This window comes from Falco punctatus (assembly GCF_963210335.1).
Source record: "Falco punctatus genome assembly, chromosome: 6".
NCBI classification, from domain to species: domain Eukaryota; kingdom Metazoa; phylum Chordata; class Aves; order Falconiformes; family Falconidae; genus Falco; species Falco punctatus.
Window position 1 is genome coordinate 66299163 of NC_137585.1, and position 27019 is coordinate 66326181.

General features: G+C 40.1%; 1 protein-coding gene across 13 annotated transcripts in view; it reads left to right on the top strand.

Moving 5' to 3' along the window:
• Nucleotides 1-27019, top strand: part of CELF2 (CUGBP Elav-like family member 2) — a 376863-nt gene that overhangs the window by 330434 nt on the left and 19410 nt on the right. For 9 of the 13 annotated variants that reach the window (XM_080392046.1, XM_080392051.1, XM_080392040.1 and 6 more), the window contains 2 exons: nucleotides 6390-6524; nucleotides 26360-26491. In XM_080392046.1, the coding sequence (XP_080248172.1) occupies nucleotides 6390-6524; nucleotides 26360-26491 (267 nt within the window). The remainder of the gene's footprint in view (nucleotides 1-6389; nucleotides 6525-26359; nucleotides 26492-27019) is intronic. The other 4 variants (XM_080392047.1, XM_080392045.1, XM_080392049.1 and 1 more) reach the window with 2 other exon arrangements.

The window sequence follows — 27019 nt, forward strand, 5'->3', positions numbered from 1 at the left end:
TCTTTATATCCTCTGACTCTTGGATGGCTTCATTCCAGCAAAGCCATACTGAAAGAGGGTTTCTCCTGCTATGACCTCTTTAGGGATATCATATTAAAAGTAAAGGTCACTGAGAAACTGTTTCCAGCTCAAGGGAAATAACTGTTTCTTAAAGATAACGACCAGTTTTGAAAATGTTGACCTCAGGGACCAAAAACATAGAGCTTTTGTAACACTAATTCCATTGGAAGCCCTACTTAATTTAACACATACAATTAGCTGGGTTTTTTTGGTGGTTTTTATTTGGTTTGTTTGTTTTTTAAGCTAATAAATTAAACAACCCCATTTGACATTTTTTGGAGAGGCAGAGTTTGAAGCAAGTGAGACTGTTCTCAATCCACACGTTGCTCCTGCTCATAGGAGAGGCACCTTCAGAGAAGACCCAGTGCCTAGCAGTTCATGAGACGTGCTTCTTCAGGTGGGAAAAGTACATGATGTGGAAGTTTGGCCCGTGAAGGGGGAGTCACGCCCCAGCAGCAATTCATCCTACCAAGGGCTGGGGTTAATCTGTCTATTTTAGGATCAGATGAATCATCCACTTGCTCTACTTTGACTATAGCAAGAGCCTGGGTTAGTAAATTTTACTGGGAAAAAATTAGATTGGATGAGTCTTTCCCACTAGGATTGGCAAGTTTCAATTGAGAAAAGCCAGGCTGTGTTTACAGCATGCATAACCTGAAAATGTGCTGAAACCCTACGTAATCGACTTGTAACTCTAACTTTCAGTCCGATTTAAGCCTGTAGGCTTAAAAAACAGGGCAGAATCAAATGTGGACTTAAAAGTTATTTTAAGGGCTTTGATAAACCTGATACTAAACAGTCAGCATACCTTAAGCACTGTTCAGATAAGCACTTTTCCTAAAGACAGAGCATATATGGTTTGATGGAGGTAGCACTCAGGTCTCCCGTCTGTTTTAATTTGTCGAATATTGCTGGAATAACGTTGCACTCTTTCAGGCACAGGCCATGAAGCCTTACTCTCATTTTTAATATCAGCATCCCAAATGGCTGCTGTCAGTATTAGGAAATACTTGCGTTGTGGCCTGGAGATGATAAATTTTACCTTAATCATGGTTTTTAAGCTGCAGACAGGTTTTAATTCAGAAGAAGTAAATCCCAATAATAGAGAAAAATAAAATTTCCAAAGAAAAGGAAGTTGAGTTGCTGGGAACTGCTTACAAGCTATCCAGACTTGGCTCTAATAATCACCACTGACTTTGAACTCTCCATGCATATATTGCCACTAAAATGTAGCCACTGCCTTCCTTTGTTAGGAATTTGTTCAGCAAGCGAATCTCAGCTATTTCCTAATATGATTTTACTGTGGTTTTGGAAATTCAAGAGCTGATGAGGCCTAAGAATTCTTCAGGAACGGCTCGTGGTTCTGTTGCCTCCTCTACAAATAGCCAGTAATTCCAAATTTACAGTTATCACAGGAGGAAAGCTGCGGTGACTGAAATGAAGCAAATTGCTTCATTGTATGAAAATTTGTGTCAGAGGCAGCACAAGAAGTTGTAAAATGTAAATCCTGTGCTCTCAAATTTCCCCATGTTTTCACAGAACTGCATCTGTGACTGTGCAGCACTACAAAAATTTCCTGTGAATGTGCTAATAGGCCTTATGAGAATGTTCTATCACCATCCATCTGTCACTTTTTAACAGGCCTGATTGGCAAGCACTTGTAACAACTGACATCTGTTCTCGCTTATTGATATGTAGATTTATGGTAATTGCTGTGAACAATAAGACACAAAATTACCTAAGGTGAACATTAAATTAAATTTTCATGCCCCTATCCTTATAAATAATTTTTTTAAAAATCTTAAGTTTCAAGCAAGGCATACCGTGCATCTGTTTTGTACATAATTTAATTGTTTTTTTAATCTGCCAAACAACAAAATGCAAGTTGAATTTCCTTGCAATCTTGAATATTTGCCAAGCTGATAGCACATTGGTAAATACATGTTATTAAAAACGAAATCAAACTGTATTGTGATTCCGGGGGTTTTAATCATTTCCCTTTAATTCCCAACATCGTCTCCATCACAAAGATCAAGAGTTATTCCTCACCCAGAAGTTGGTTGTGGTTTTTTTTTCCTCTACAGGGGGATTTTCATTTTTCATGTGCAGCTCTGCCTATGAGGCTGTTCTTCAGCATTAAGCAATTTGCATTTCTTCAGAGAGAGGTGCATTTGCTGAGTGAGCAGCACTTTCAGATAAAAACGATCTACTCATTTGCGGTCCGGCTCTGCTGTGGGATTTGGGACTGTTTTGAAAAAGCTGTAGGATGTGAACTGTATGAAGGCAGTGTGTGAAAGGGGAGAGAATGAGAGAGCAGATTAGTCCGACAGAACTATACCTTAGCTGAAGTTCAATTGAACCAGAAGTCCCTGTTTGAAAGCAAAGTGCTTTGGGGGTCTGAGGCTTGAGAGCCTTTGGTTTCCTTCCTCCAAGTATGTCCTAGAAGTGTGATGACGCACTTGACAAGTTGACAGGAGAAACCAATGAAGAAGCAGAAATGCTAAAATGCCTGGGGAACGTGAAAGTGATGACAGGACTTATTTTTTATATGTTGGAGCAGGAGAGGATCCCAAAGAGGGTGCACATTGAGTGAGAAACCTGTTGACACAGTCAGCTCTGGAGCGTGCTGGATGGTGGCATGCACCATGAGCCCTTGCTGACGGTCACATTTGGGTGCTCAGTTTGGCGGGGCTCTTTGCTGTCCTTCTCTTACACATGTGTGACAACAACAAGCAGTCTTTTTTCCTGAAGGCGACGAAGCTGACACCCTATAACATCTGCAGAGCTGGTTTGTGGCCAGTGCCTTTTAGTCACCTCGACAGTAAAACAGACTGGGTGGGGAGACAACTTCGTCACTGGTAGCTCTTGTTTGTTATACTCTTTTGGCGTTGAAACTCTCTGTCAAGTTGATGGGTTCCTCTTGTGCTTCCACAGAAAACATCCCACTATAAAAAAAAAAAATGTTTTTGTGGGATGAGGCAATGCTGGTGTTTGTTTGGCATCCACACAGGCGCGACAGTTGTTGGTGAGCCCAAAATGAGCAGTTGTCTGTTCCACTGCCTGTTGACCTGCTGTACTTTTCCTTGAGTGCTGTGCCGTGTGCATATGCTGCCTTCCAGCTTCACAGCCCGTAGCCTCCTGCAGCCTTGCACACACGGGCAAAGCCGTGCACATCAAGTGCAATAGAAGAAGCAGTATTAAATTGCTTCAAAACCCATTTGCATCTAAACTAAGGTTTGGAGAAAAGTCCATGCGTTTTCCAGAAGCATGTGGGGTTTCATCTAGGAGAAGCTATTTTGCATTGTCTCCTCTAGTACCATTCTGTGTTTGTCCGCTCTTATTGAATCCTGCCATGTGTGCTGTTTAAAAGTCCAAAGTGGAAACCTCCCCACAGAAGAAATATAAGCTGACTAAATTTCTGATGAACTGCTAACCAGTGGGTGATAGAAAACCATGATGCCATGGTGGAGAGCAACCAGATCTCTGTTACAGAACATGGCCTCAGTGAAAACCAGCAATGCTAGATGGGCATTCTTTGCTGAATTACTTCTACTTGTTCTGGAAGAGGAAAGTAAATGATATTTGAGGACCAGACATCAATCCAGGATGAAAATGGATTCCATATCTCATTTTGAGAACCGCTGTCTGTTTGCAAAAAGATGGACTCCAGCTTAAGTCTTCTCCATCCCTAAAATCTTGTTTGAAATAATCTGCAGAATCTTCCTATCAAAAAAAGATGATTTTTTAAATGAAAATATATTTACACCCAAGGCAAGCAAGTAGGTCAACTGAGAAATTGAAAAAATAAATTAAAATGTTTGCATATCTGAAGTTCTATCTGAATTGTACTTTTTGACTGAAAAGTTCTCAAGTTAAACTAGAAATGGGATTTGAAAACTCTTAGGAACTTCCTTACCATCTCTGGTTTCAGAAATTTATTTGTTAATATGGTGCTGCTTCCAAAACCTAGTTTTAGACTGATAGTAAAAATAAAAAGTTTTTTAAATATACAGTTAACATTTCCTGCTTTAGAAGATTACTTTGTTCAAGATTTCAGATGTTTTGAGGTGTTTTAGTCTATTCATTTGAGTATCCAATATCTAATTTTTTATTACTTCTAAAATGTCCATGGAATTAAGGTACAATTTTGCCATTTCAGAGTTATCTGTATTTTAAGCACTTAAATTTTGTGAGAGCTGATTTAGAAGACTGTCCAAATTGCAACGATGACCCATAATCACTTTATTTAGTAGTTACACCTAATTGTCGAGGTTAATAATGACTTGTGATTAGGGTAGCTTTATGGAGTTTTGCAAAATACTTTAGGTTGGTACTGTTTGAGAAAAACCTTATTTTTTTTAAGATCATCATTAGCCTCCAAAAGAAACCTGAAAGAGCTTTTTTGGTCATGTAATTCTTCCATGTGTGTAGTGCAGATTCCAGGCTACAAAGTGGTGGGTCTTAGATCAACTGAAACCTTACTCCTAACATTGTCATTGTGTCATTCAAAAACACCAACATCTGGGCTGACTTTGGGTATTTACTGGGGCACAAAAGTTGGAACCTGCGCCAAGCTCGGTGCTGACCTGAGACCTTACCTGCCTGTTGGAAAATGCTGTATTTCAATTTAGAGAGTTACTCCCAAAATAGATGGCTTATGACAAGGTTCACCTCATGGTTCCTAATGCTGGGACAGTAAGAATATCTCTTTACGAGACTTGCTGGTTGCACCAACCCAAGTCTGCAACAAATGCATTTGAAAGTAGTATCATTCTCCATTGTTACAGGAGTTCTCAATTCCTAGAAAATACCTCTCCTTCACTGATTTTTTTTTCTTCTCAAAAATAGTTCCAAAGCATTATGTTTAACTTCTTTTTTCCCCATCTTCTCCAAGTTCTTATTAAGTTCCCCTCATTTGAGAAACAAGGCATGCAGGGAGAAGTAATACATCTTGTTAGACAAAGTAGCGTTCAGAAAAAATTGAGCAAGTTTCCAGGCACTCAAGCTCTTCTTTGGGTGCTCCCAAAACCTCATGTGGTCTTCCCAGCTCTATCACTTGATCTAAGAAAGACATTGCTCTTCCTACCCCCTAACAGTCTCTGTGTACTTGCGTTATCAGGACTACAAGAACATCATAAAACTCATTGTACTTTGGGTTTACGCACTTTGTCAATTCTGTTGAGGGCTCAAGCAGCATGCACAGATCTCCCTCATGATTCCAAACCAAAAAAGGATGATCTCTCACAGCTATCCAGGTAATCTCTCTCATGTCCGTATGTAGACACCCAGTCTGGACATCATCCCTGTGGACAGTTGTATCTTACTCAGAGGATCCTGAGAAAGATCCAGACTGGTTAATGCTACACCTAACTTGTCGCTGCGTTTTAGTCTCTTACTGAAGCAGTTCACCTTAGAGTAAGCGCCCAAGTACTTTGTCTAGGCCAAGGTAAAAGGTAGGTACTTTTTAAGGTCTCTGGGGAGACGAACTCCTGTTCCTCTGATTTGTCAAGTGAATGCCATTTGCTGTTCCTTAATCTTTTTTTTTTTTTCCATTTCACATAAATTCTATTTATTGTTTGTTTACTTGCCATCTGAATTAAAGCCTTTGCTACTTAAATGCATCCATTTCTTGAAGGTCTTCATTGAAATGCAGGTATATCTTCCCTACATCTTCTAAAATAATGAAGTGACAGATGACTGAGCAGACTTGATATCACAGTCCAGAGCTTATGGCCTGACAGTCGGTCCCTCAGTGATGGATCTGTGATCAGACTGATACTAATTTGATGTTCTCAGTTGATATGTATTTTTAGAAATGAACCATCAAAAGGAAAATTAGCACAACTACTGGCTACTGCAAGTGTAGCCTTAGTAGATACAAAGGAGACACAGGAAACACATTTTACTCATCCCAATTATATGACCCTGTCCTGAATGTGTATTAAACGTTAGTTACCTTCTTTACACCCCCTGCTGTGTCAGGAAATAGTATTGTGTCTGGGCTTCACACAGTTTGAATGACTTCTATTTCTACACTTCCCTTATAGAAGAGGCACAAACCAGGTTTAATCTTCCTGAACTATAGGCTGGTGTGCTTGCTGTATTCTCTCAACTCTGAGGTAGAGAGGTGAGAGATGCTATTCAGGGATTATAAAAGGTGGTTCCCAGATTATACATGTCTTGGGAGTGAAAAGAAGAATCGAATCTCTTGGCAGGGTACATCCCATGACCACTGAAAATAGTTGATGATGATGATTGTTACTACTGTTATTACTATTACTATTATTATTATTACATATTTTAATTGACCCTATTGCTTCTTCATACAGGCATGAACGCTTTACAATTACAGAATTTGGCAACTTTAGCAGCCGCAGCAGCCGCCGCCCAAACCTCAGCTACCACCACCAATGCAAATCCTCTCTCCACAACGACTGGTGCTCTGGGAGCCCTCACAAGTCCCGGTAAGAGCAGAGTGCTGGCTTTTGGAATACAAACATGAGAATAAACTGGAAGGTGATAGTTAAAACAGTGATTGCATGTTGTGTCCAAGTTCTGTGCCCATACAAATTCTGAAGATGCTTTTAATAGCTGAATACATTTTTGTTGCTGTTGTTTTTAAGCAAAAAACTTAATTTTTCAAGTGGTCTGATGTGAGCATATTCACCTTTCCAGACTCATTTTAGGGGCCATTAAAACCTAATGGACCCAACTTCCAAAACTCTACATGAAAACTACAATTACATGGTGAAATTAAGCTACATTTCATGTTTCAGAAAAAAATTCAGAACACGAGCAAATCCTTCCCATCCTATAGAATAATCATCTGAGGGGGTTCTTTTTAATGCCTGAGAGACTGATCTTTGATTCCCAGTACATCATGCACGTATTGCCTTCATCCATCATGAATTTTGTGTAGTCCTTCTCTTTTTTTTCTCCTCTTCTTTCTTGCTGTAGCCTCAGTTGAGCTTTCTTCTGGTCCTAACTGAGAATACAGTTCTCATGTTATGATATCAGAGGCACAAGGAATACACAGCCAGATTCTGACTTCGTTACGCTAAGCAGAAGACATTTATTGGGAAGTAAGGGACAGGACCAGAGGTGGTGGTGCCTCCATGACCAACATGTAGACTTTCAGCCATGTAGGTTCAATGTCTGCAAAACCCTAGAGAGAACTCAGGGCAAATCCAGAGTTCAGTTACACTTCAGCATCTCCAGAATCCATAGAAAGAGACGCTGATTCAGTGTAGTTACTCTGGATTTACAGTGATGTAGCTGAGTGAAGAATCCAGCCGCTTATCTTTACATAAAGGCTGCAGGGTGTAATTATTTACATCATGAAGTATGTTTATTGCTGTTCTAAAAAACATTCATATTATTTTAGATACCACTAAAGAACATTTGTGTTTAATCTTGTTTAAGTGTGCATTTATTCCCCATGAAAAAGTAATTCATGGCAGACGGTTTGAGCTGATCAGTGGGGAAGTCTTCCCTGCAAAACAGAACTGGGACTGAGCGTGGTGCTGGGTGTTAAAGCCGGCCAGTGCTTCCTGTTATATTACAGTTTTATTGTTTGCTTGGGGGAGAGGTTAAATGGAAGACAGCTTGGCTAATACTAAGTTCATGCAGAATTTTCCTGTTTCTGCTGTGTGCTTCATCTCAAAGTAAAAGTAATATTCATTTGCAGTGTCTTTGAAAAAAGCAGGTTGGGTGAAAATAAATTTGGTTTGCTGATACATGTTTTTGAAAGCTGAGTAGTCTCTTCTCTCTGTCTTGGAGCTGGGGCTTAACACTTTGCAGAAGGCTAGTGTCAGTGTCAGTGTTTCTGCATTATTCCTGCCTAAAGGTCACCCATTTATAGAAGGGGAAATGTTGCATTTCATGCATGCTCTGTAATATCTCTGCAGTTTAGCTGTTAAATGGCTGAGTAGCCTGTCCTCCCAAAGCACACTCAGTATTTCTTGAGCCATACTGCCAAGACTTCTCAGGGCAACTCGGCATACTCTGCTGTGGTGCAGAGTGTCTGGAAATGAACTTTCCTTATCATTGCTGCTCTGCAGCAAAGTGGCACCAGAACCTCAGGCAACAGCATGTTTCTGTCATGCTCTTTGGCTTGCCACGTTAGCACAGGACTCAGATTCATCCTTAAGGTCCACATTTTCCTCTCTCCCCCTCCAACACAATTCTCTTCTCCAGCCTGGCTGACTTGCTGTTCCTTCTTTTAACCTGGTCTCAAGGTTCCTTGGGTACCTGGAAGGCGGTTTTATCTCATGTCCAAGCCTGCAGAAGCACGTGGTTCGGCTGGGCTGGGCAGACTTCTTTGGGACAACAAGAGCTTAGTGTTGCTCAGAGTGGTATTGTAAAGCAGATACCAAGGGTTTTCCAAAGAGATTAATGATTTTGGCTAACACATTGAAGACGTGTTATTTTCAAGAAAATCTGGACATTTAGCCTTTGAAATAGTGTATTCAGGATGACAACTGCTTTTGAAAGTCTTATAGATAGTAGCTGTACACAGGAGTTTCTAATACTAGACAGCTTGGTGCGTTGAAGTCTATATCCAAAAGATCCACTGACCTATTTATGTTGCACTACCAACCTAAAATCAAGCCTTGTTAAAATGTCCTTCAGTTTAACCTTTCTTATCTGGTTCCACATTCTCCACACTATTAAATATTTTGTAAACCTGAATAGTATCTTCAATGATTCTTCTCTGCTCTATGAAAAATGAATTTAGTTTGATAAAGCTTTTCATAGTAGCTCAAAGTATTTCTATTAAAACTTGAAATATGTTGGCAGAAAACATTTAAATCTTCCTTTCAATGTGTAGGTATTTGGAGGCCTTGAGGGTATTTTTTTGGTCTAGTTTTCTTTTAATGCAACACTTCAGTTTGTTGTATTTCATAAGTGTAAATTATTTTGACTGATTTCAAAGCTTGCACTAAGCCCAGGAAGAAATCTTTGTGTCTCTCCAGATAATGCATTAAATTAATATTTCTCAGTTCAGAAAACTTCCCCAAATTTAGGAGAGCGCAAAGGTACGTGCTTAAATTTAATCCTTTTCTTAATGTTGTTGAAGCCAAAATCCTGCGCGGAAGAGGGATGGGCTCAAGCATGTACTTTTAATATGTCTTAAAACCATGGTAGCCGCATAAATCATGTCCATGTTTCTACCTATATATAGCCATATGTCTTCTGAAGATCTTTTCTGAATCAATCTTTGAGCCAAGAGTTCTTGTTCTGTCCTTTGTAGACATATGTCAGTAGAGCCCCCAAAGGTGGTTAGTTGAGTTAGAATTAACCTTGCAGCTTAATTGTACATAGTTAAGATTTAGCAGCCTTCAGTGCATCAAAGTATGATGGAGGGGATGGTAGTCAGGCCGACTCTGGATGCATCGGCAACACAGAAAAACAGCCCAGAAAGTCAGGAAGCAACAGGGTATCTGATATTTGAGGATGCCAAGTTTTGCTGCTGGCTTCTAATTGCAGTATATTTAAAAATAAAAGAAAAATATTCACTGTCTAGTAGTGACTGTTCAATCTATATGAAACTCCTTCAAGGTTCATACAGTCACATATTTCCAAACAAATTAAATGCCAATGATCGTTCTCTCATACATTCTTACTAAATAGCTTTGACCGCAAAAGAGACTAAGGACACTCATTCTCCTCCATGTGCTAAGTACTTCCTCTTAAGCTTGAAACAGTATTCATTCAGAAAGAACAGAGACAATGCAATCCCCCAAACTATTAATTTTTTTATAATTGTAAATTTATAATTTCAATTTTGCATACCCATGGAAGTCTCTCCCTACAGCATTGTTAGAAATGATTTTTTAAAAGCCTTTGCTTAAAAAAAACATGAAAGATTAAGCTTTCATTTTAGTGGAAATCCCCTCAGGCAATAAATAGGTTCTTTTGTCTCTTGGCCCTGGAAAAAAAATTAAAATGGTTTAAATTGCCCATGGTTAAAGTAACTGTTTCTTGCAATTATCAGATGGTAGTGAATAAAAATGAAAATGAAATCATGAAAGAGTAAAAACCAGGTAAATGCATATTACGTCTTTCATGAGTTTCTCAGGGGTCTTTTGAAGACTCATTTAATCATCTTTCTTGTCTTTTATTTTGATATGATAATTGTTTCCTTTATTTACTTTAATCACCTCTATTTAGTTAATTAATTCTTCGCTTTCTTTTCAATTCACTTCCTTAGAATAGTTTACTGTTTTAAGGGCCGGTACCTGTAGTATTTCATAACACAGGGATGTGGGCTAGGGTGGCTTTTGCCTAACACCAGGTTGTCTGAGCCAGTTGGTCTCAACTCCCTTTTGGTTGGGCCCTGGAAGTTTGCATTTCCCCTTAACTGGGAAGGGATTTTGGAGGGACTATCTCAGGTGTAGGTATCAATGCTCTAAATTTCTCAACATAGGCAGGATGAATGTCAGCTGGGTGTGAGGAGCCTTGTCCTCTCCTCCAGAGGCTGACCTTGCTATGTCCTGCAAATGGATTGACTAGCGAAGAGCTCGCAGAGAGGCTGCTGGTCCAGACCCTGCAAAGATTTATGGTTAAATCATTGGGTGGTAGGAAGGCCTGGAGGTGGATGTGAAGGAGGGACATACAAGCTCAGGATCAGACTACCTGTCTCTAACACTGTCTGACGTTTAATTTGCCTCAGTTGGCCTACCCTAATTTTCCCAAGGACAATAATGTGTATTCTGACTGTCCTGGGTGATACAACATCAGTAAGGTAAAACATTTCCTGATATCAGGAGCTATGAAGCTCCTGATCTTTTTGCAAAGTGATGTTAAGCATCAGCAGAAAAACATTTTGTACTCACAAGAGTATGCAAGCTGGCTTTCAGACACCAGCTTACTTTGTTATCTTCCCTTTCTCCATCACTGGACGTATTTTTATTGTTTAATACCATAATGTTAGAGTCACAGGATCACGTAGGTTCGTAGACACTTCTCAAGGTTTCTACTCCAGGATCCTGCTCGCAGCAGGACCACTCAGAGCAGGTTGGTGAAAGTCATGTCCACTGAAGGTTTGAATGTCTCCCAAGGATGGCTATTCCACAGCCTCTGTGAGCTCATTTCAGTTCTCTTAAAATTCACGCATGAATGTTTTTTCAGTAGCCAGTAGGAAAGCCCTTCTGTGTGCAAATGAAGAGATGAAACATCTAATTATACATCCAAATTTATCTGCATAAACATACACAATATAACTTCTGAGCAGTGCGGGGATAGAATTGCTAAACCAAAAGCTAATTCAGTTTCAGGCTTAGGAGCCTTGATTTTCTGTGACATTTTCATGATTATTTGATTCTCTAAACTATTAGTTATTAACACAGCTGAACTAGCTATTTATGCTTCAGTAAAAAAGCTCTTCAGGTTTATCTGCTGTGTAAACCTAAGAGGAAATCTTTCTGCAAAAAAATACCATCAGTGTAGAAAGTAAAACTTTTTTTTCTTTAATGACCTCTTAAAATCCAGCCCAACTTTTGCCATATTTTATCAGAATTCGGCCATTAACTCTTATGCTAGGGGAAAAAAAAAAAAAAAAAGTTCTCCTAAGCACAAAAGTCTAAAAATACGCGTTTGCAGACAGTTGCTGACATAGAAGAATAACAGCCCCCCCCCCAAAAGAAGTCTGTGAGGTTTAGAATAAACTGAAAAAGAGAAAAAAACCAGCTGATTACAGTGCCTGTCCTGTAGGAATTAATTCATCCTTTCTCCCTGCTAAAAGAAGAGAATTATAACTTATAGTTAGCCTCCATGGTTCATTATTTTCTCTAATCCCCAATACAGTATGAAGATTGTCTTTGATAGTTGAAGGTGTTCATGTTCTGAACACAGTTGTTGAAATGTTAGAGTTTTTATAGAATATACAAGATGCTTCAGCTGAGAAGCAGTGAAGAATGTTCAAATAATCATTCTTAGAAGATTCTCTTTTTGTTCGCTTCAGTACAATACGTTTTTCTCCAATCAGCGGTGCAAGCCTGCCACCGTGACATTTTGTTAAGAGGCCAGTACACCCACTGAGATAGCTGTGATTTGCTTCCAGGATGAACCAAAAATAACCTTACCGGTAGGTGTGTAGGAAGGTCTGACAGTTTGCCAAAGAATGAACTGAGGTAGGTATTTTATGTTGGAAAGGATTGGTTTAAAATGCAGAATGGCACTCTTCATACTGTAGTACAAATTGATTATTTTTGTACCATTTCATGTGGAATTAATGCAGATTCCATTACTATAAATTCATTTAAAATAAGGTACCATTATCATAAAATAATTTAAAGTAAGCTGTATTCATTTTGCAGTACATAAAAAACTTCCCTAGTATAATGTTTGTTATTTTTAGGATAAAGATACAGTTGACAAATACAACACATACCTTAAATAAACATTTATAAATACAGTATGCATACAGTACACATACCCTGGATGGATGCTTAAACAAGACAAATGTATGATTTTCCATTTTATATTCAAATCTAGTTATTGTATTAACAGTATTGTCTTTGTGCTCAGAACACAGAGCAGCCCAATGCCTCACCCCTGATCTCAGCACCGGTTTTTTAAAAGTATGTGTCTGCAAGGAAGCCACGGAAGAAAACCTTGCCTCAGCATGCCCACTGCCCAGTGCCTGTCACTCGACTGCATAGTTCAGGGGGGGTTGTGGTGGGAGAGGTGTATTTCTGGACTGCTGTGTGTCAGCAGGGCTTACCCACAGAGCGTTACGTTTCTGAGGCTGCGGTTAGATTCTTAAGTGAATTGATTTTGACTGCTCGTAGTGCCCCGAGATTATGCTGCTTCTTGGAGAGATATATTGGTACTAAGCCCATCTGATAATTAGGTCACCCTTAAGCAGGCATCGAAACACAAGTTGGAGCCAAAAATAGGAAACTGGGCATGCATTTTTTGACCTATATTTGTATTTTTAATAACGCTTCAAAATGTCTTAAATGCCTGAGGAAGAAAATGAGTAGGAATTGTGGCTAAAAACCTCCCAGAGTCCCAGTATAGTTAAAGGAGAGGTGAAGGGTGATGAATTCCCATGTAGCCTCCCTAGAACAGCACTGTCTCTCCCTGGTCTACTCATTTGGAAAAATGAGCCAGTGATAACCTGAAGGATGCCGATGGCAGTAGGCAGGCCATCAGTTAAGTGGAATGAACTGTTTGCTTATTTGTCCCTAAAATGTAACGGATCTTTGCATATTCCCCTAGCAAAATGGTTTCTTAACAGGTGTATCAGTCCAGCCCGAAGGATCTTAGGGAAGTTTAGTTGCTGAACAGCTGGGCACAGAGTGGGCAGAACCTGTCCGTGAAGAAGTGTGAGGCTGCCTGACAGCTTCAGAAACAGACATTTTAAAAAAGCTCCTTGCCATTTTTTCTAGAATCATCATGATCAATTTATGAATTTTTGGCACAGGAATCTCTGACTGTTTCCTCAGGATTGCATCAGTACCAAAGTTGTACGCTGAAGGACAATGCATGTTTCTCAGTGAAGCATTACACTGGTTAATTCTTTGGGGTTTTTTTTAGGAAACAACGTACAGTGCTAAACCGTGGATTAGTAGGATCTAATTCAACAGGAGACATGGGGTTTTTTTAAACATTAGTACATTATCATCTTCCTAAAATATTAAATCCATTGCCTTAGCATATTTCAGGATTTACTTTGCTTGCAGTACACAAATAATGCTTTATAATACATTGTATTTTGTATGTGTCTCTCTACCCCACTCTTAATTGCTATTTCAAGCCACAAGACTCCCAGTAAAAAGGCTATTTTTGTTTCTGTTGGAAGTACTATTTCAAGTTCTTTCAGGGTTGTTTTCTACTACAGAGATATGATACTATCAGTTTGGTTACACCCAGATATGTAAGCTTATATGCTATATATCTTACAAGAAGTTCCAAGCCCAGAAAATGCTGGAGTTCATAATATTCAGGAGATAATGTAAATCTTAGCAGAACTCATGCATTTGAAGGAGCTTTCAACTATTTAAGGTTTACTACTGCCAGCACTGCTCCTTCCACTCTACTGAGTTGTGCACGTATTCTTGGATACTCATGGTCTGTTTTCTTAAGAAAGGGTAAATTGTGGAACGTAATGGGAATTAAGAGTTTATTAATGTCTTTAACCTAATGGTTTCAGCATTACCTGAAAAGAGCTAGTTGTTTGAATAGGGAGCCGCTGATTTATTTTACGCATTGGCCAGCTGAAAATATCTCACAACAACTGCATGGGTTTAAAACCAAATAAAGTAAACCCTTAGCTGCCTTTGCTGTTCACAGAACAAACATATGCTATATAAATGAAAAGAACCACTGCCACATAGAACTACATATGACTTTACAAATGATTTGCAAAGGACCTGGTTGAGTAATTTTACATGAGACAAGATAATCTCTGAGTTCTGTGACTTACAGAGGTGAATTACTATATCTCATAGTGTGCTGTTACAATGAGTTTGTGCTTGCACACCCCACTAAAAATCCCTTCTTCCATGGAAATTATTATTCATGTACTTTCTGGAGTCCTAACTCCCTTACCTACAGACTCAAATTTGCAACATATAGTTTACCTCATCTCTGTTCTAAAATACCATGGATAGGACTCTTTAAGTGTATGAAGTAAATAAATCTTTCATGCATATCTTGCTGCAATGGAAAGACAAATACCTCCTAAGGACTATTCACCTGATCTTAAGACAGATGTATTAGAGAGGTGAAAATGAAGATGAATCAGGCCATCCTCTCCCATGTACTAGAATTCTAATTGCCAAATATGCATGTGATTAGCACCCTTGCGACGAAAACATTGCTTACCATGAACTATAGGCTTGGACTCTTCTGACACTCTTTTTTTATGGAGAGGTGCTATTGCTTGTTGTTTGTTATTGCTTTGTAGTGAAAGTATGTCATAGATTTTTTTGTTTGTTTGTTTTTTTTGGGGGGGGGGGCGGGGCGCTGTGCACAGTGTGAAGGAACCTGTAGTCCAGGCAGGAGATCCTGGCCTCAAGTGTCAAGCAGAGCCTTATTGATTCTAGATCAGAAATTCTTTGGAAAGTGATTTAGGCGTGGTTGTATGCTGAAGTGGCTCCACATGGAGGTCATTTCGTCATCAGAGCATGAGTCCCAGGACAAAACCTCGCTCCAAATGGTGTGAGATAGCAGTAATAAACATGAGAGCACAGCTGGAAGTTCCCTGTAGAAACGATAATGCTGTGGTTTTGATATGAACTCAGTGGTGCTTCAATAAACACAGGCCACAGCCCGTGGCCCCACTGTGTAAAACAGCCATAAATGCTCAGTAATTATTCTTTGTTTTCTTCATATTGTGGGGTTTCAATTTGGTTTCATTTCACTTTGAGTTACAGTTGGAAATATCTGATGGTCAGCTGTGAAGTTTAACCCAAGCCAGTCCACTGTGCTTTAATATTCTCTTCCCTAGCCTCTCTTGAAAGTACTTCCCACCCAACCCAAAAGTGATTTATCATTGTGGTCTGCTGAGGAGAACGTCCGGTATGTTGCAGGCATGGTGCTGAAATGGGATATAGCACTTGTAGTTTACACTAGAGGTGGATGGTCTTCACTGAGCAATACAAGTCAACAAAACAGAAGCATCGGTGTGGAATTGGCCCAGAATATTAACTTGCTTTTCACTCTCTCTGTCCTTCTTCATAATCTCACAGGAAAATGTTACCTTAAACACAGTTGCCTAGATTCGCAATGATATGCCCAGTCAATAAACCCTTGTTTCTTAAAATACCTTCTGTTAGATGGACAGGATTAGAGGAAACTTACAGAACAGAAGACTGGAAAAGTACAAAAATAACTAGCTGATAGGTTTGTCTGCCATACTTGTAGTACCTTTGTATGCTCTGTTTTCTCCTCCTTCCTTGCACTACTGTGGAATGTCCTTGACATAGACACTGTCATTTTGAGACAATCAGAAATGTCAAGTTAGGCATTAATATAAATGATGTAAGTGGTTAAGATAAGTGACCTGATTTTCACTTGTCCCAAGCTCACTGAGCTTCCTTAGCTCCTAAAGACACATGCAGAACTGAAGAGTATGGATTTATGAGTCGAAAGTTAGTCTCCAGTTCTTAAAGACCGTGGCTTCTTCTGAATTTGCAAAGAATTTGAATGAATTCGATCACCTCTCTCTGTTGGTTTTGTTTGGGTTTTTTTTTTTCCCTTGGATAAGTGAATGTACTCGAAGGACTTTGTAAAATATAAAGCTGTTTACAGAAAGTCAGCTTCAGCCAAAAGTGTCACCATGGGGAAAGACTCCTCTCCTTCTCTCCCTCTCCTCCTCTGTCTTGCTTAATTTCATTCGCACGTGCATGCACACAGACACACAGAAGCAACCAGATGCTGAGTGGATGCTGCTCTCCTTTCCTCCTTTACTTCCTGGTGCTTTTTTTTTTTTTTTCTGTACCCTGAGAAAGTACAGGCAATCTTTCAAAAGAATTTTTCACCGGTGGGTAATGAAGAAGTAGAAGGACACTGACTTATTTGAGAAAAGCTGTGATATTAGTATATGTCTTTCTATATTGTCATTCTTGTTTCCCCCTGACTTTTTTGCTCTCTTGCTTTGCTGGTGCTCTTTCCCTAGAGTGCATCTGTCACTTCTATTTTATTCTATCCAAGCATAAGCAGAGCATTTAAACTTACTAGAATCTTCCTTTTTTGACATATCAGACAGCACTTCCCAGCTACCAGAAAATGAGCAAGTTTTTACTTCTTTTTCCACACTAATGGCAAAGTGCTTGTCAGAGGACCTTATGAAGAATTAACCACCTCAGACCAGGAAAATCCACCTCTCCTTTGCCAAAAAATGCCCTGAGAAACAGAACCAGTGCGTGCTGGTGCTATGTTAGCGACAGGGAGACCACCGGTTTGTGCAAGGGTGAATACTTGGATTGGCTGGAGATCATCGTAAAGGGCAGACAATTTAATGCCAATCACACATGCTAGTTAGATTAGAATACTGATGAGCCCTTTTGAAAGGCCAACTGCATCTTCTTCCAGCAAAACTATTAAAATGCCCCCCTTTTTCCCACCTCCCCCCCCAGATTCTCCACAAGAATAAATTAAAACTTGGAGGTGTGGTTATTATCACAGAATAATTAGACCTCATGGGATTAGAGACAGTCAACGTTTGTTAATGCCCCTGGGTTGTGATTATCTAATAATGATGATGCTTCTGTCATTGCTTAATTACTCTTTCGCTTTAAAATGTTCCTTATGCAGTCAGAGTCCGTAGTGTGTGCTCATTTCAGACAGGAACACAACTGCAAATCCCTGAGAGCAATGTCACATGGGCGGTACAACTGACTTACCCACTTCTCCCCCATGCCCATGTTTATAAAACTCATTTCATAAGCTCCATCATTACTATACTTGAATCGCTGCTCATTTCCATAAGAAAAATTTCATTTGCATGTTTAGGACAAGGTTTTGAGCCTTCATCTCTTTAAAACAACCAGTTGTTGTTAGTGCTACATGAAGAGAATGCACCTTCATCAATTGACCTTAAACATGGAAGCTCAGATCTGGCCAGAATCCCACATAGCACCAGATCGATGGTGCGGGTTCCCCACTACATGAGAACCTCCTACAGTTGGGTGCCATTCTTTTTTTAAGAGAGTACCACAACCAAAATAAGATGTTTTAAATCAGACCAAAGTTGGAAGCTTTGCATAGACTTTGTCCAACACAGCTAGACTTTGTCTAACACAACTAAACTTTACCCAATATCTTTAGTCTTTCACTCAGGCCAGCAGGTATTTGTCTTGTTTAGATAGGGTTTGCAAGACATTGTGCCAAACATCATTGGGTTTTGCTGCAACTAAAGATTAGAAGGAAAACAGAGAACGCAGCCTTAATCTGATCATCCTTTAACCCAATGTTATCTCTTAGCTTTATTATCTCCCTTGTACTAAGAAAGGGACAAAGGAATATTCTGTTTACCCAACAGATTTTGGGTACTAAACGAAGATTTAAAATTCAACTTGCTAAAATCAGAGATTTCTACTTTGGGCTTAATATTTCTTTTCCTTTTGTGCCCAACTCTTATATTTTTTTTTTTCTGTGTCACTGACTGGGGAGATGTTAGAAGTATTAAAATAACTTTGATTTTCTTCTCTTACTGCATTTAATCTCTTTGCATAATTTCTTTATATCCTTTCTTTCAGTTCTGTTGTTTTTATGTTTTCTGTCACACATTGTTAAATCTAAAGGAAACTAAGAAGAATCTAAAAGCTCAAGCAATCATCTAAGGTCAGGACCTCCTTTTGTTAGGTGTAGATCTAGCCCTGGAAATCCAGCCTACACAAAGTAGTTGTGGCAGCCTAGAATCAGAAGTACAGCCAAAAGTTAAGTGGCATATTTGGTGTCAACCTCTATTACTGTGAACAGACCCAAGAGCAGAAGCCAGATCTGTTCAGTTTTCTGCCAACACATCTTCATTCTTCAGTTTGCTTCCATTCTGCCTCAGTGTTACCTGACTTTTATATTTTTCTTCTACGCCGTTTTACTTTGCGTAGGTTCATAGAATAATCGAGGTTGGAAGGTCCCTCAGGAAGTGTGTAGTCCAACCCCCTGCTCAAAGCAGGTACAGGTGTGAGATGAGATCAGGTTGCTCAGGGCTTGATCCAGTCAAGTCTTGAAAACCTCCAAGGACACGGAGTGGACAATCTGTTAATCTGTTCCAGTGCTTGACAATTCTCACGGTACAAATGGTTTTTTACTTCTATCTGGACTGAACTTCTCTTGTTTCAATTTACCTCTTGTCCTCCCACCATGCACTATGGCTCTACTTACCTGATGATGTCCTCCTGAGTACTGGGAGGCTGTTTTGGGTCTATCTGAAGCCATACGTTCTCCAGCCTGAACAATCCCAGCTTGGTACAGGTTGAGTCCTTGAGCCCCTGACCATCCTGCTGGCTTTCGACTGAACTCCCTCCAGCTGATCAACGTTTTCCTTGCAATGAGGACCCCAAATCTAGATGTAGCATTTAGATGTGATCTAACAAGCACTTAGCAAAGAGGAAACATGAGGAAACATCACCTGCATCTCCTGTCTCTCCCCCTATTCCAACAGCCCAGGATGCTGTTGGCTTTCTTTGCTGTCAGGGCGTGCTGATGGCTCATGGTCACCTCTCACCAGGACCCCCCCAGGCCATTTTCAGCAGAACTTCTTCTCAGGCCATCTATCCCCACCCTGTGTTACTGAAAGGGATTATTCCTTCCCAGGTGCAGGACTTTGCATCTGTCCTTGTTAAATTTCATGCTGAATGGCAGCCATTTAGTCAGGAGCAGTTTAAGTCAGATCTTTTTTATCCAGCCTCTGGAGTCAGTGAGCTCAGGAAGGCAGCAGAAAATCAGGCGTACACCCAAATTCAGTACAAGAAAGAGGATTCTGGACTCAGAGAACCACCAATACAGATTTGTCTGGAGTCTCTTTCAAAAGAGAGCATGTTTTCTCTGCAACTTCTCATACTTAAAGTCATACAGATAAATTTGTGGGTAATATTGATCCCAGGTGCACTACTACATCATCTTAACGGGAGCAAAGTAAGTATTTTGAACACGTGAGTTATTTAAACTCTCCATTAAGTAGAACAAGAACAAAGTACAGTTCACAGCTGAGTGGTGATAAGCAGGTAGCCAGCCTCAAAGTAAATGCTGTTGTGCAGTGCATTGAGACAGGCAGTTGTGGGGTGTAACCTAGAGCTGCTTAAAGGAAAACCACCAACAGGGCTGACAGTTACTGTTGTGAATCTCTATGTGGAAACCCCCAGCGTAGTTAATCTGGACTTAGAGCTGCCCTGAAGTCCTGCAGCACCAGAAAGCTGGTTCTGCTCCAAAAATATTAGCAGCTCTTCACATGGATGTGGTGGGTGAAGGTCTGTAGCATCCCTCTATGCAGACAAAGAGCTGAAACTACCCTTGCTTTTCTTTGCCCATCCTGTCGTTCAGTCTTGCCCTGAAACCAAAATAGTGTCTCTAAAAAGAAACTTAACTTAAAATCTTTGGAATGTCTCATTGATATTCAGTCTTAAAACCTTAGTCCTAGACTTGTATCATACAACACAGAGTGCCAGTGTTGGAAGAGGAGGAAGGGAGCAGGACAAGGTGAAGAGGAATGGAGAGTTCACAGCCCACTGCATATCACCACCCATAAAATAGTGCATAAAATAGTGACAAGTTAGCATATATACTATGGGGTTTCCAAGAGACTTTTTTTTTTTCCCTGTGGTATATGACTTTGCTGTGAAGTCATTGGAATTCTTTATTACTTAGACATTTACCCCAAAAATTAAGGAAAGGATGAGATCAACTGCACACTACAAACTGTCTCTTTGCTAAATCATAGCAATACATGTGTGATTTGAATAGGTTCTTTACTTCAGAGCAGTGGTGAGAGGGAGTGTTTATCGAGCACTTTGTTTCATCACCAAGTGCTCAGGCAGCCCCCCTGGACCCTCCAGTTAACCTCCTCTGTTGGAGAAGAGGATTCATTTTATAAGTTGGCCCTGAGACATGAGAGGTTTGGGATTTGCCCAAGGCTGTACTAGAGGTGAGCGTAGGTCTGTGGGTTTCTGACTTCAGCATCCCTAGAAGCCCAATCAAGGGCACTTCATCTTAGGTGTAGGAAGTAAATAGGCATGACAAAAATGTGCCTGTGCCTCCAAGAAATGGCTTTCCTCTTTAAGAGACAAGCCAGCAGCTGGGAAAAAGCAGATTTAGCCCCGTCCTGCAGCAAAAAAACATAGCAAGTGCTTTATCCAGGACAGCACAAGAAGTTTGAGGCAGAACTGGGAAATGTGTTGATAGCACCCTGCATGCTTTTGTGCAAGGCCATCTTACTTTGCATGACCTATGCTGTGACTGCATAAGTGCCTGTTGTCTAGTTCCTTTCTCTGACAGGGTGCGCTTTGCAAAATAGAATCTGCCTCTACAGATTAGCTCAAAATTGCCCGGCATCAGGCAATTCTCTCAGCCTGAGATGTGAGTCAGTCTCCTGAGTTTGCATGCTTTGGCATCAGTTCTGCACGCAGGAGCAAATCACTCACTTTTTGATCACCAGCTTGTTAACACAACAGGAAGGGCAGGATCCATCCCACAATGCATTTGCTCTCTCCATCTACTTTGAGGTCACCATCTGAATCAGGGGGAAGAGGAGCACTTCCAGAGTTCAGCCCATCCAAAGATAGAAAGGTAAAGGTAGGGTGCCAGAGTTGGAGATCTCTTAACCTCAGAGGCAGTTCAAAAACACAGTTTTGACTAGACTAGCTTAAACTAACAGTGAGGCTGCCAAAGGTGGGGAAATTAATCCTGTCCACAGTGTGCATAGCAAAGCCAAAGGAAGATTTATACATCGCCTTCACTAGATGCTGTTATCCTGAATCTAGTTTTCCAGATGATGTAAATCACCATAACTCTGTGGACATAAGCTAGCCAAAAGAATGGCCAGAAGTTTCTCTGCTAATACTGGTTGTTTTTCTAGGTTGGCATAGCTTTTAGGTATTGTATTGAAATGTTATTCAAATTAAAAGGGAAATGGCTCACTGCTATTTTAGATTTCTGTTTAAAAAAATCTCTGACCTAAAAGGTGCTATAACCTTTTGCAGGCAGAAATAAATGTGTTGAGAACAGTTGAAAATGCCAGCTCCTTCCAGCCTTAAAGATCTCTATGAATGCAACATTAGTAGTTAAACACAAATACCTACACTGTGTAGAGCAACCTCAACTGAAAATGTGTTCTCTGTATCAAAGAGAGCTCTGTGAAAGAATATATTAACTGAAGACCAAGTCTCTTTGTTCATAATGCAGCTAATAGCAAATATGTCATCAGTTAAGTGGAGGAATCACAGTAAGGTAAATGGCTGGGCGTGGGAGTGATTTGGGGATGTGAAGGGGAAAGGCTGCAGCCATACCCTTCTCCATTTCACAGCTTCTCAGTAATATTATTTGTATTTAAGTTTTCTGGATCTTTATTAAAGTGGAGTTAAGTTTGGAAGAAAGAGGAGGAAGGTTGTGAGGCTGACACAGAAAGGTGGGAATAGAGGAGTTGTGACGAAGAAACAGTAAGGTGTCTAAAATAAACTTTTTTAACCTTCTCACCTTTCATGGTTGGAGATGCTGAAGTGTTCTGTAAAGTCTCTGTATGTGGCCTGGATGGAGAAGGCAACAGGTGACCAGCATGCAGTCTACCTGCAGGAAAGAGAGCAGATTTTTCTATGTCCAGGGTTACTGGACAACTCCTCACTCTTACAAGTCTAAACTGACCGCTTTATCCAGTGCTGTGACATTGTTTTCACTTATTAATAGATTTTTAAGGTCGGTGGTGAATATGATGAACATCTTGTCTGAACTCTTGCAACAACAGTCAAAGGGTTCAACCCTGTTAACTCCTGGCAATAGTCTCTGGTTGAGCAACAGCCTCTTTGAGAAAGCTGTCAGTTTATTCCAATGACTGATGTTAGAGTGGAAAAAGTTCCTTTGAGTAGGCAAAATCTTATCTATCATGTTCTGATGTTTATCCAGGGCTTAACATTGTGAAGGAATGATCAGTGCAGCTGGTAAAAAGCATCTCTGTTCTTCACCAACTATTATATATTCAGCCAGCGTTCATCAGGCTGGAGCTTCAGTCTCTGAATCGCTCCCCCTAGCTTCAGTATTAGCTAACTCACTTCATACCGCTCCAGAAGCACATTGAGTCCTGACATATGCAGGTTTTAAGGAGGCAAAGATAAAATTCCCAGTATAAAGGGAAAAATAATTCACCAAATGTTGTGGATTAAGGGTGTGCCATACAGAGTGACACCAGAAGCCCAAGCTGTTTGCCGTTTTTTTGTGTGTTTCAATTTTCCTCGCTGGTGCACCAGTAGCACAGAGAGGGCAATGCCTAGTGGCACTACAGCTCCATACATTGAGCTGTCTAAGTACTTGGGGACAGATGCCCGCTGTTTATTCAGCAGCACTATGAAGGGATTTGATTCAGAGCAGCAACGTTCTGGTGTGGAGGACGGAAGGAGTTGTGAAATATTTTCTTTTAATTTATGTGGTGGCAGGGGAACCTGGTAAAAACCAATTTATAAATTCTGTAGGTATCCAATCTATTGTTGTCATCTGGACAACTAAAAGACATAAATATAGAATAACGCTATTCCAACAGTGAATTATACTTCCTTTGCCATTACTCTGAGCCATTGTGGAGCCCAAGAGCTTTGCTGACACAAGAGAGTTAGACAGGTTCCCCTGAAGTAGCGCAGTCATCTACTGTTACCACAAGGCATGTGATTTTTCTTTTTCCCCCTTTGGTTCAATATATGTTACAATATTTCAGTTGAAAGGAACTATAAAAGGGCAAAGGACAGGAGAAGCCTAGTCTTTGGCTTTAGATGGATTTCAACATATTCTGGGAGCATACGAGGTAAAAACTTTCAGCTGGCCTAAGCTTCCATGCGTGTCTTTGTAGGACTTTAACTTTGGTTTCATCTCCCTTTAAATTTGGGGGGGGGGGGGGGGGACGGACGGACACGACGACGATGGACATGACACGACAGGGAATACCATTGATTAATCTGTTGGTTTTATCCAGCATTTTGTGACAATTTTTCTCCTCTCTTAATATCTGGGACCTTTTATGGTGCTTTTATGATAGTATTTTAGCTCATCACTGCCTTGGTTTCACACATGCAGGTCTCAGGCAAAGGGAAGGAGATAACTAGTGTGGAGTCTCTCAGGAAACCTCACGCAGCTAGGTGCTGGATCTGTCCTTCACAAGTGACCTAACAAAAGAAGCTCCCTTCATTTCTGTTCACCCCTTGTTCAATAAGATAATGGAAAACCACACAATTTGTTCAGTTTCTTTTTCCTCAAAGAAATAATAAGCCAAAGAGGAAAAAGCATTGTCCCAGTGGATCTGTGAGACAGATCACTGCTAAGCAGAAGAAATAGCCTCAACAACAAAACACAGATTTCTGAGGTGCTTCAGTGCTCCAACTAGTATTTTACATTGATTATATGTCAAGTCATTATTTAGGCAAACTAGATAATCTGCATTGCAACTTCAAATGGGAGAACCACTGAGGCACCTGCTCTGTGTTTTTCTGCTGGAACAGAGAAACTTGATATGCATAAAAGAAGAAAAGAGATGTTGGCCCCTGATGCTGGCCATCCCTGCAGCATGTGTTTGAGCAGCGAGCCTATGATAAGAGCCACCACAACACACTCTGTGGGCTGTGCAAGAGGGAAGAATTTAATTTTCAGCCTTCTCCAACAGATGTGTTGACAATCCATAAGCGTATGGCTCTCCTTCACAGGAGTTATTGCCCCCAGCTTTAATGTAATTTTCAGGCAGTTTCCTAGCTCCCATTTCTCTCATTTCTTAAATATATGTGTCTCCTCAAGAGAAAAAGGTAATAACCATCTGAAAAAGAAAATGGATGGAATTCAGCCCAGTCAAAACCAATCAGATCCTTCAGATCTGAGGTTTATATACTCCATTTGAATGATTGGCTAATGAACATGAGCAGAGGCGTGGAGCAGTGTTGGTCACAGGGAATTCACTGACATTCATTCACTTAGATTTTTTCCTCTCTTCTCTGTTCGTGCCCACATTATCTGAAAAAAATGGGGTTTTACTTTGGTTTTTTGATTACCTTTTTTTTTTTTTTTTAATCAAGGACGTTTATTGGCTTCTTATTGCTTTGTGGAGAGAATCTGAATAATCAAAGCTGCTTCTGTCTGCAACGTATAAAACTATTCAAGTTAACAATTCAGATGCTAGGGAAGTGGGGACAATGAATGCCTCACAGAGTCTGGACATCTCCCCCCACCCATACAAGGAGAGTCTTTTGTACTTTGAGGCCTCATGAGTGCAAAGACTTGTCTTCTGTGGGTCTTAAGGTGGAAAAGGTGGGCTGTTTGTAGGTTAGAGCTTGAAGTTTTACCCACAGGAGTGAAAAAGTTTCCTCCTACTTTCCTTACTGGATCTTGCCAGCTGTAGAGACTTCACTTTCTTGAGGGCTGACTGAGTAATCTGGTGTGTTCAATAGCTCAAAACAGCATCAAGACAAAAGTGGTCTTAACCATTTCATAGCTAGGTAATGGATAAGAGCAAAAAAGCGTGGTGTTGACATAATGTGCCTCTAGTAAATCATCAACAAAACCCTGGCTTTAAATGTTCACTTTTCGGAAGATAATGTAACTTTATAAAGGAAGAGAGTCTTTATGATTGATGCACTAAAGTAGGGCTCAGGAGACAAGCTAAAAACCTAATTGCTTCTGCAGCTTTTATGAGTGTGATTCATCTGGTATAACTTTACCTACCTGTAAATTAAGTTTTTAATCTACACTGGTTATTCAAAGCCCATCTATGAGAAAGACATGCATTTCTAGTTCATCCACCCTATCCTAAATGACAGCTCTTTCTAAGGTGCTTTAGTACTTTCCTATGACAAGAGAGTGAGTCTCTTTCTCTTCCTAAGCATGTAGTTTAGGTGGATTCATCTGATCCACCTTCATCATTCCTTTGGCACTGTAGCAGCAAGGACCTTTTCCCCACCTAAGCCTCTACTACCCCTCTTTTGGGGATGCGTATAGTAGCATTTATGGGGTGCATGTACATGACAAGTTACGTACAAAGGCCAGGCTAAATGCTTGCAATAAAATGGATAGTAGTTACATTTTGTATTTGGACGGTCATTCTTATTTTTGTAAACTTCAGGTCTTTAAATGTTGTTCATAGTGTCCTGGAGCAGAGGCATAATGGCATAGTGTCTCACTTAGAATAATTAAAATTTCTCTTAGAGCACTTGGGGCTCAGAACAGAAAGCTGTTGTCTGACAAAATTACTGTGAGTAATTCTGTTTTTTTCTTAAATGATGGAATTTAAAATGTAGCAATATATCAGTAACCTGGTTAGCTGAGCAGCCTGGGATGCTAGGTTGATTGACAGACTTTAGAGAAAGCGACTGATCCCATACTTAATGTTTTTGTATTATGATTGCAAATAGCACAGTGCTAAATGTTGTGATCCAGTCTCTGCAGTGCAAGACTCATCATCAATTTGCATGAGCAATCATACCATGAATATCCTGAACAAGGTTGATCTATTGGTCTCATTTTCTTTTCTTCCTTTTCTTGCCAGTAGCCCTGTTGTACTCAGCATTATTGTAAGCTGGTTTGTGATCAGCTAAAATAAGCAAAACATGGCCTTAATTTTGCCTTGCTTTTTTTTTCTTTTTTTTTTTTCTTTTCTTCATTTCAGTGGCTGCATCAACTGCTAATTCCACAGCTGGTGCGGCCATGAATTCTTTGACTTCTCTGGGTACTCTCCAAGGATTGGCTGGAGCCACTGTTGGACTGAATAATATTAATGCACTAGCAGGTACCGTAAACAGTGAGTATTTATTGCTGTGGTGGACAGCCTTCCCCAATAATGCCACAAAAACTATCAATTGTAAAGCGATGATATGATTATTTTTAATCTATGTACAAAATAAGGGAGTCAAGCTGATCTAGTTGCATTCATGGTATTTATGCAGTTCTGGAGTCTTTCAGTTTCACGTAGTTTGCTCTGCAAAGTGAAGTCCCTTGGGTCCCTGCACAAAGACACCTTTTCTTGCAGGGTGTATGGAAGGTAAAAGAAATGCGGCGAGGTAGTTGGGTTATCTAGGTTATAGGAGAGGTTCCTGGTTCATTTAGGGAGTCTGACAACAGGTGTATCGCCCCAAAGTACAAAACCTCACTCAGAAATGTAGTGATAAGAAAGATGTTTGCCACAGAGGCAGTCCTTTTAAAATGTCTGTAGGAATTATCAAATTGAATTGAGAGCAACATACTTAAAAAATGAAGGCAAGTCTTTGGCTTTTAATTGGCAAGTGTAAGAGAATGATGCAGTTAGTCACCTGTAATACCAGAGCATGCA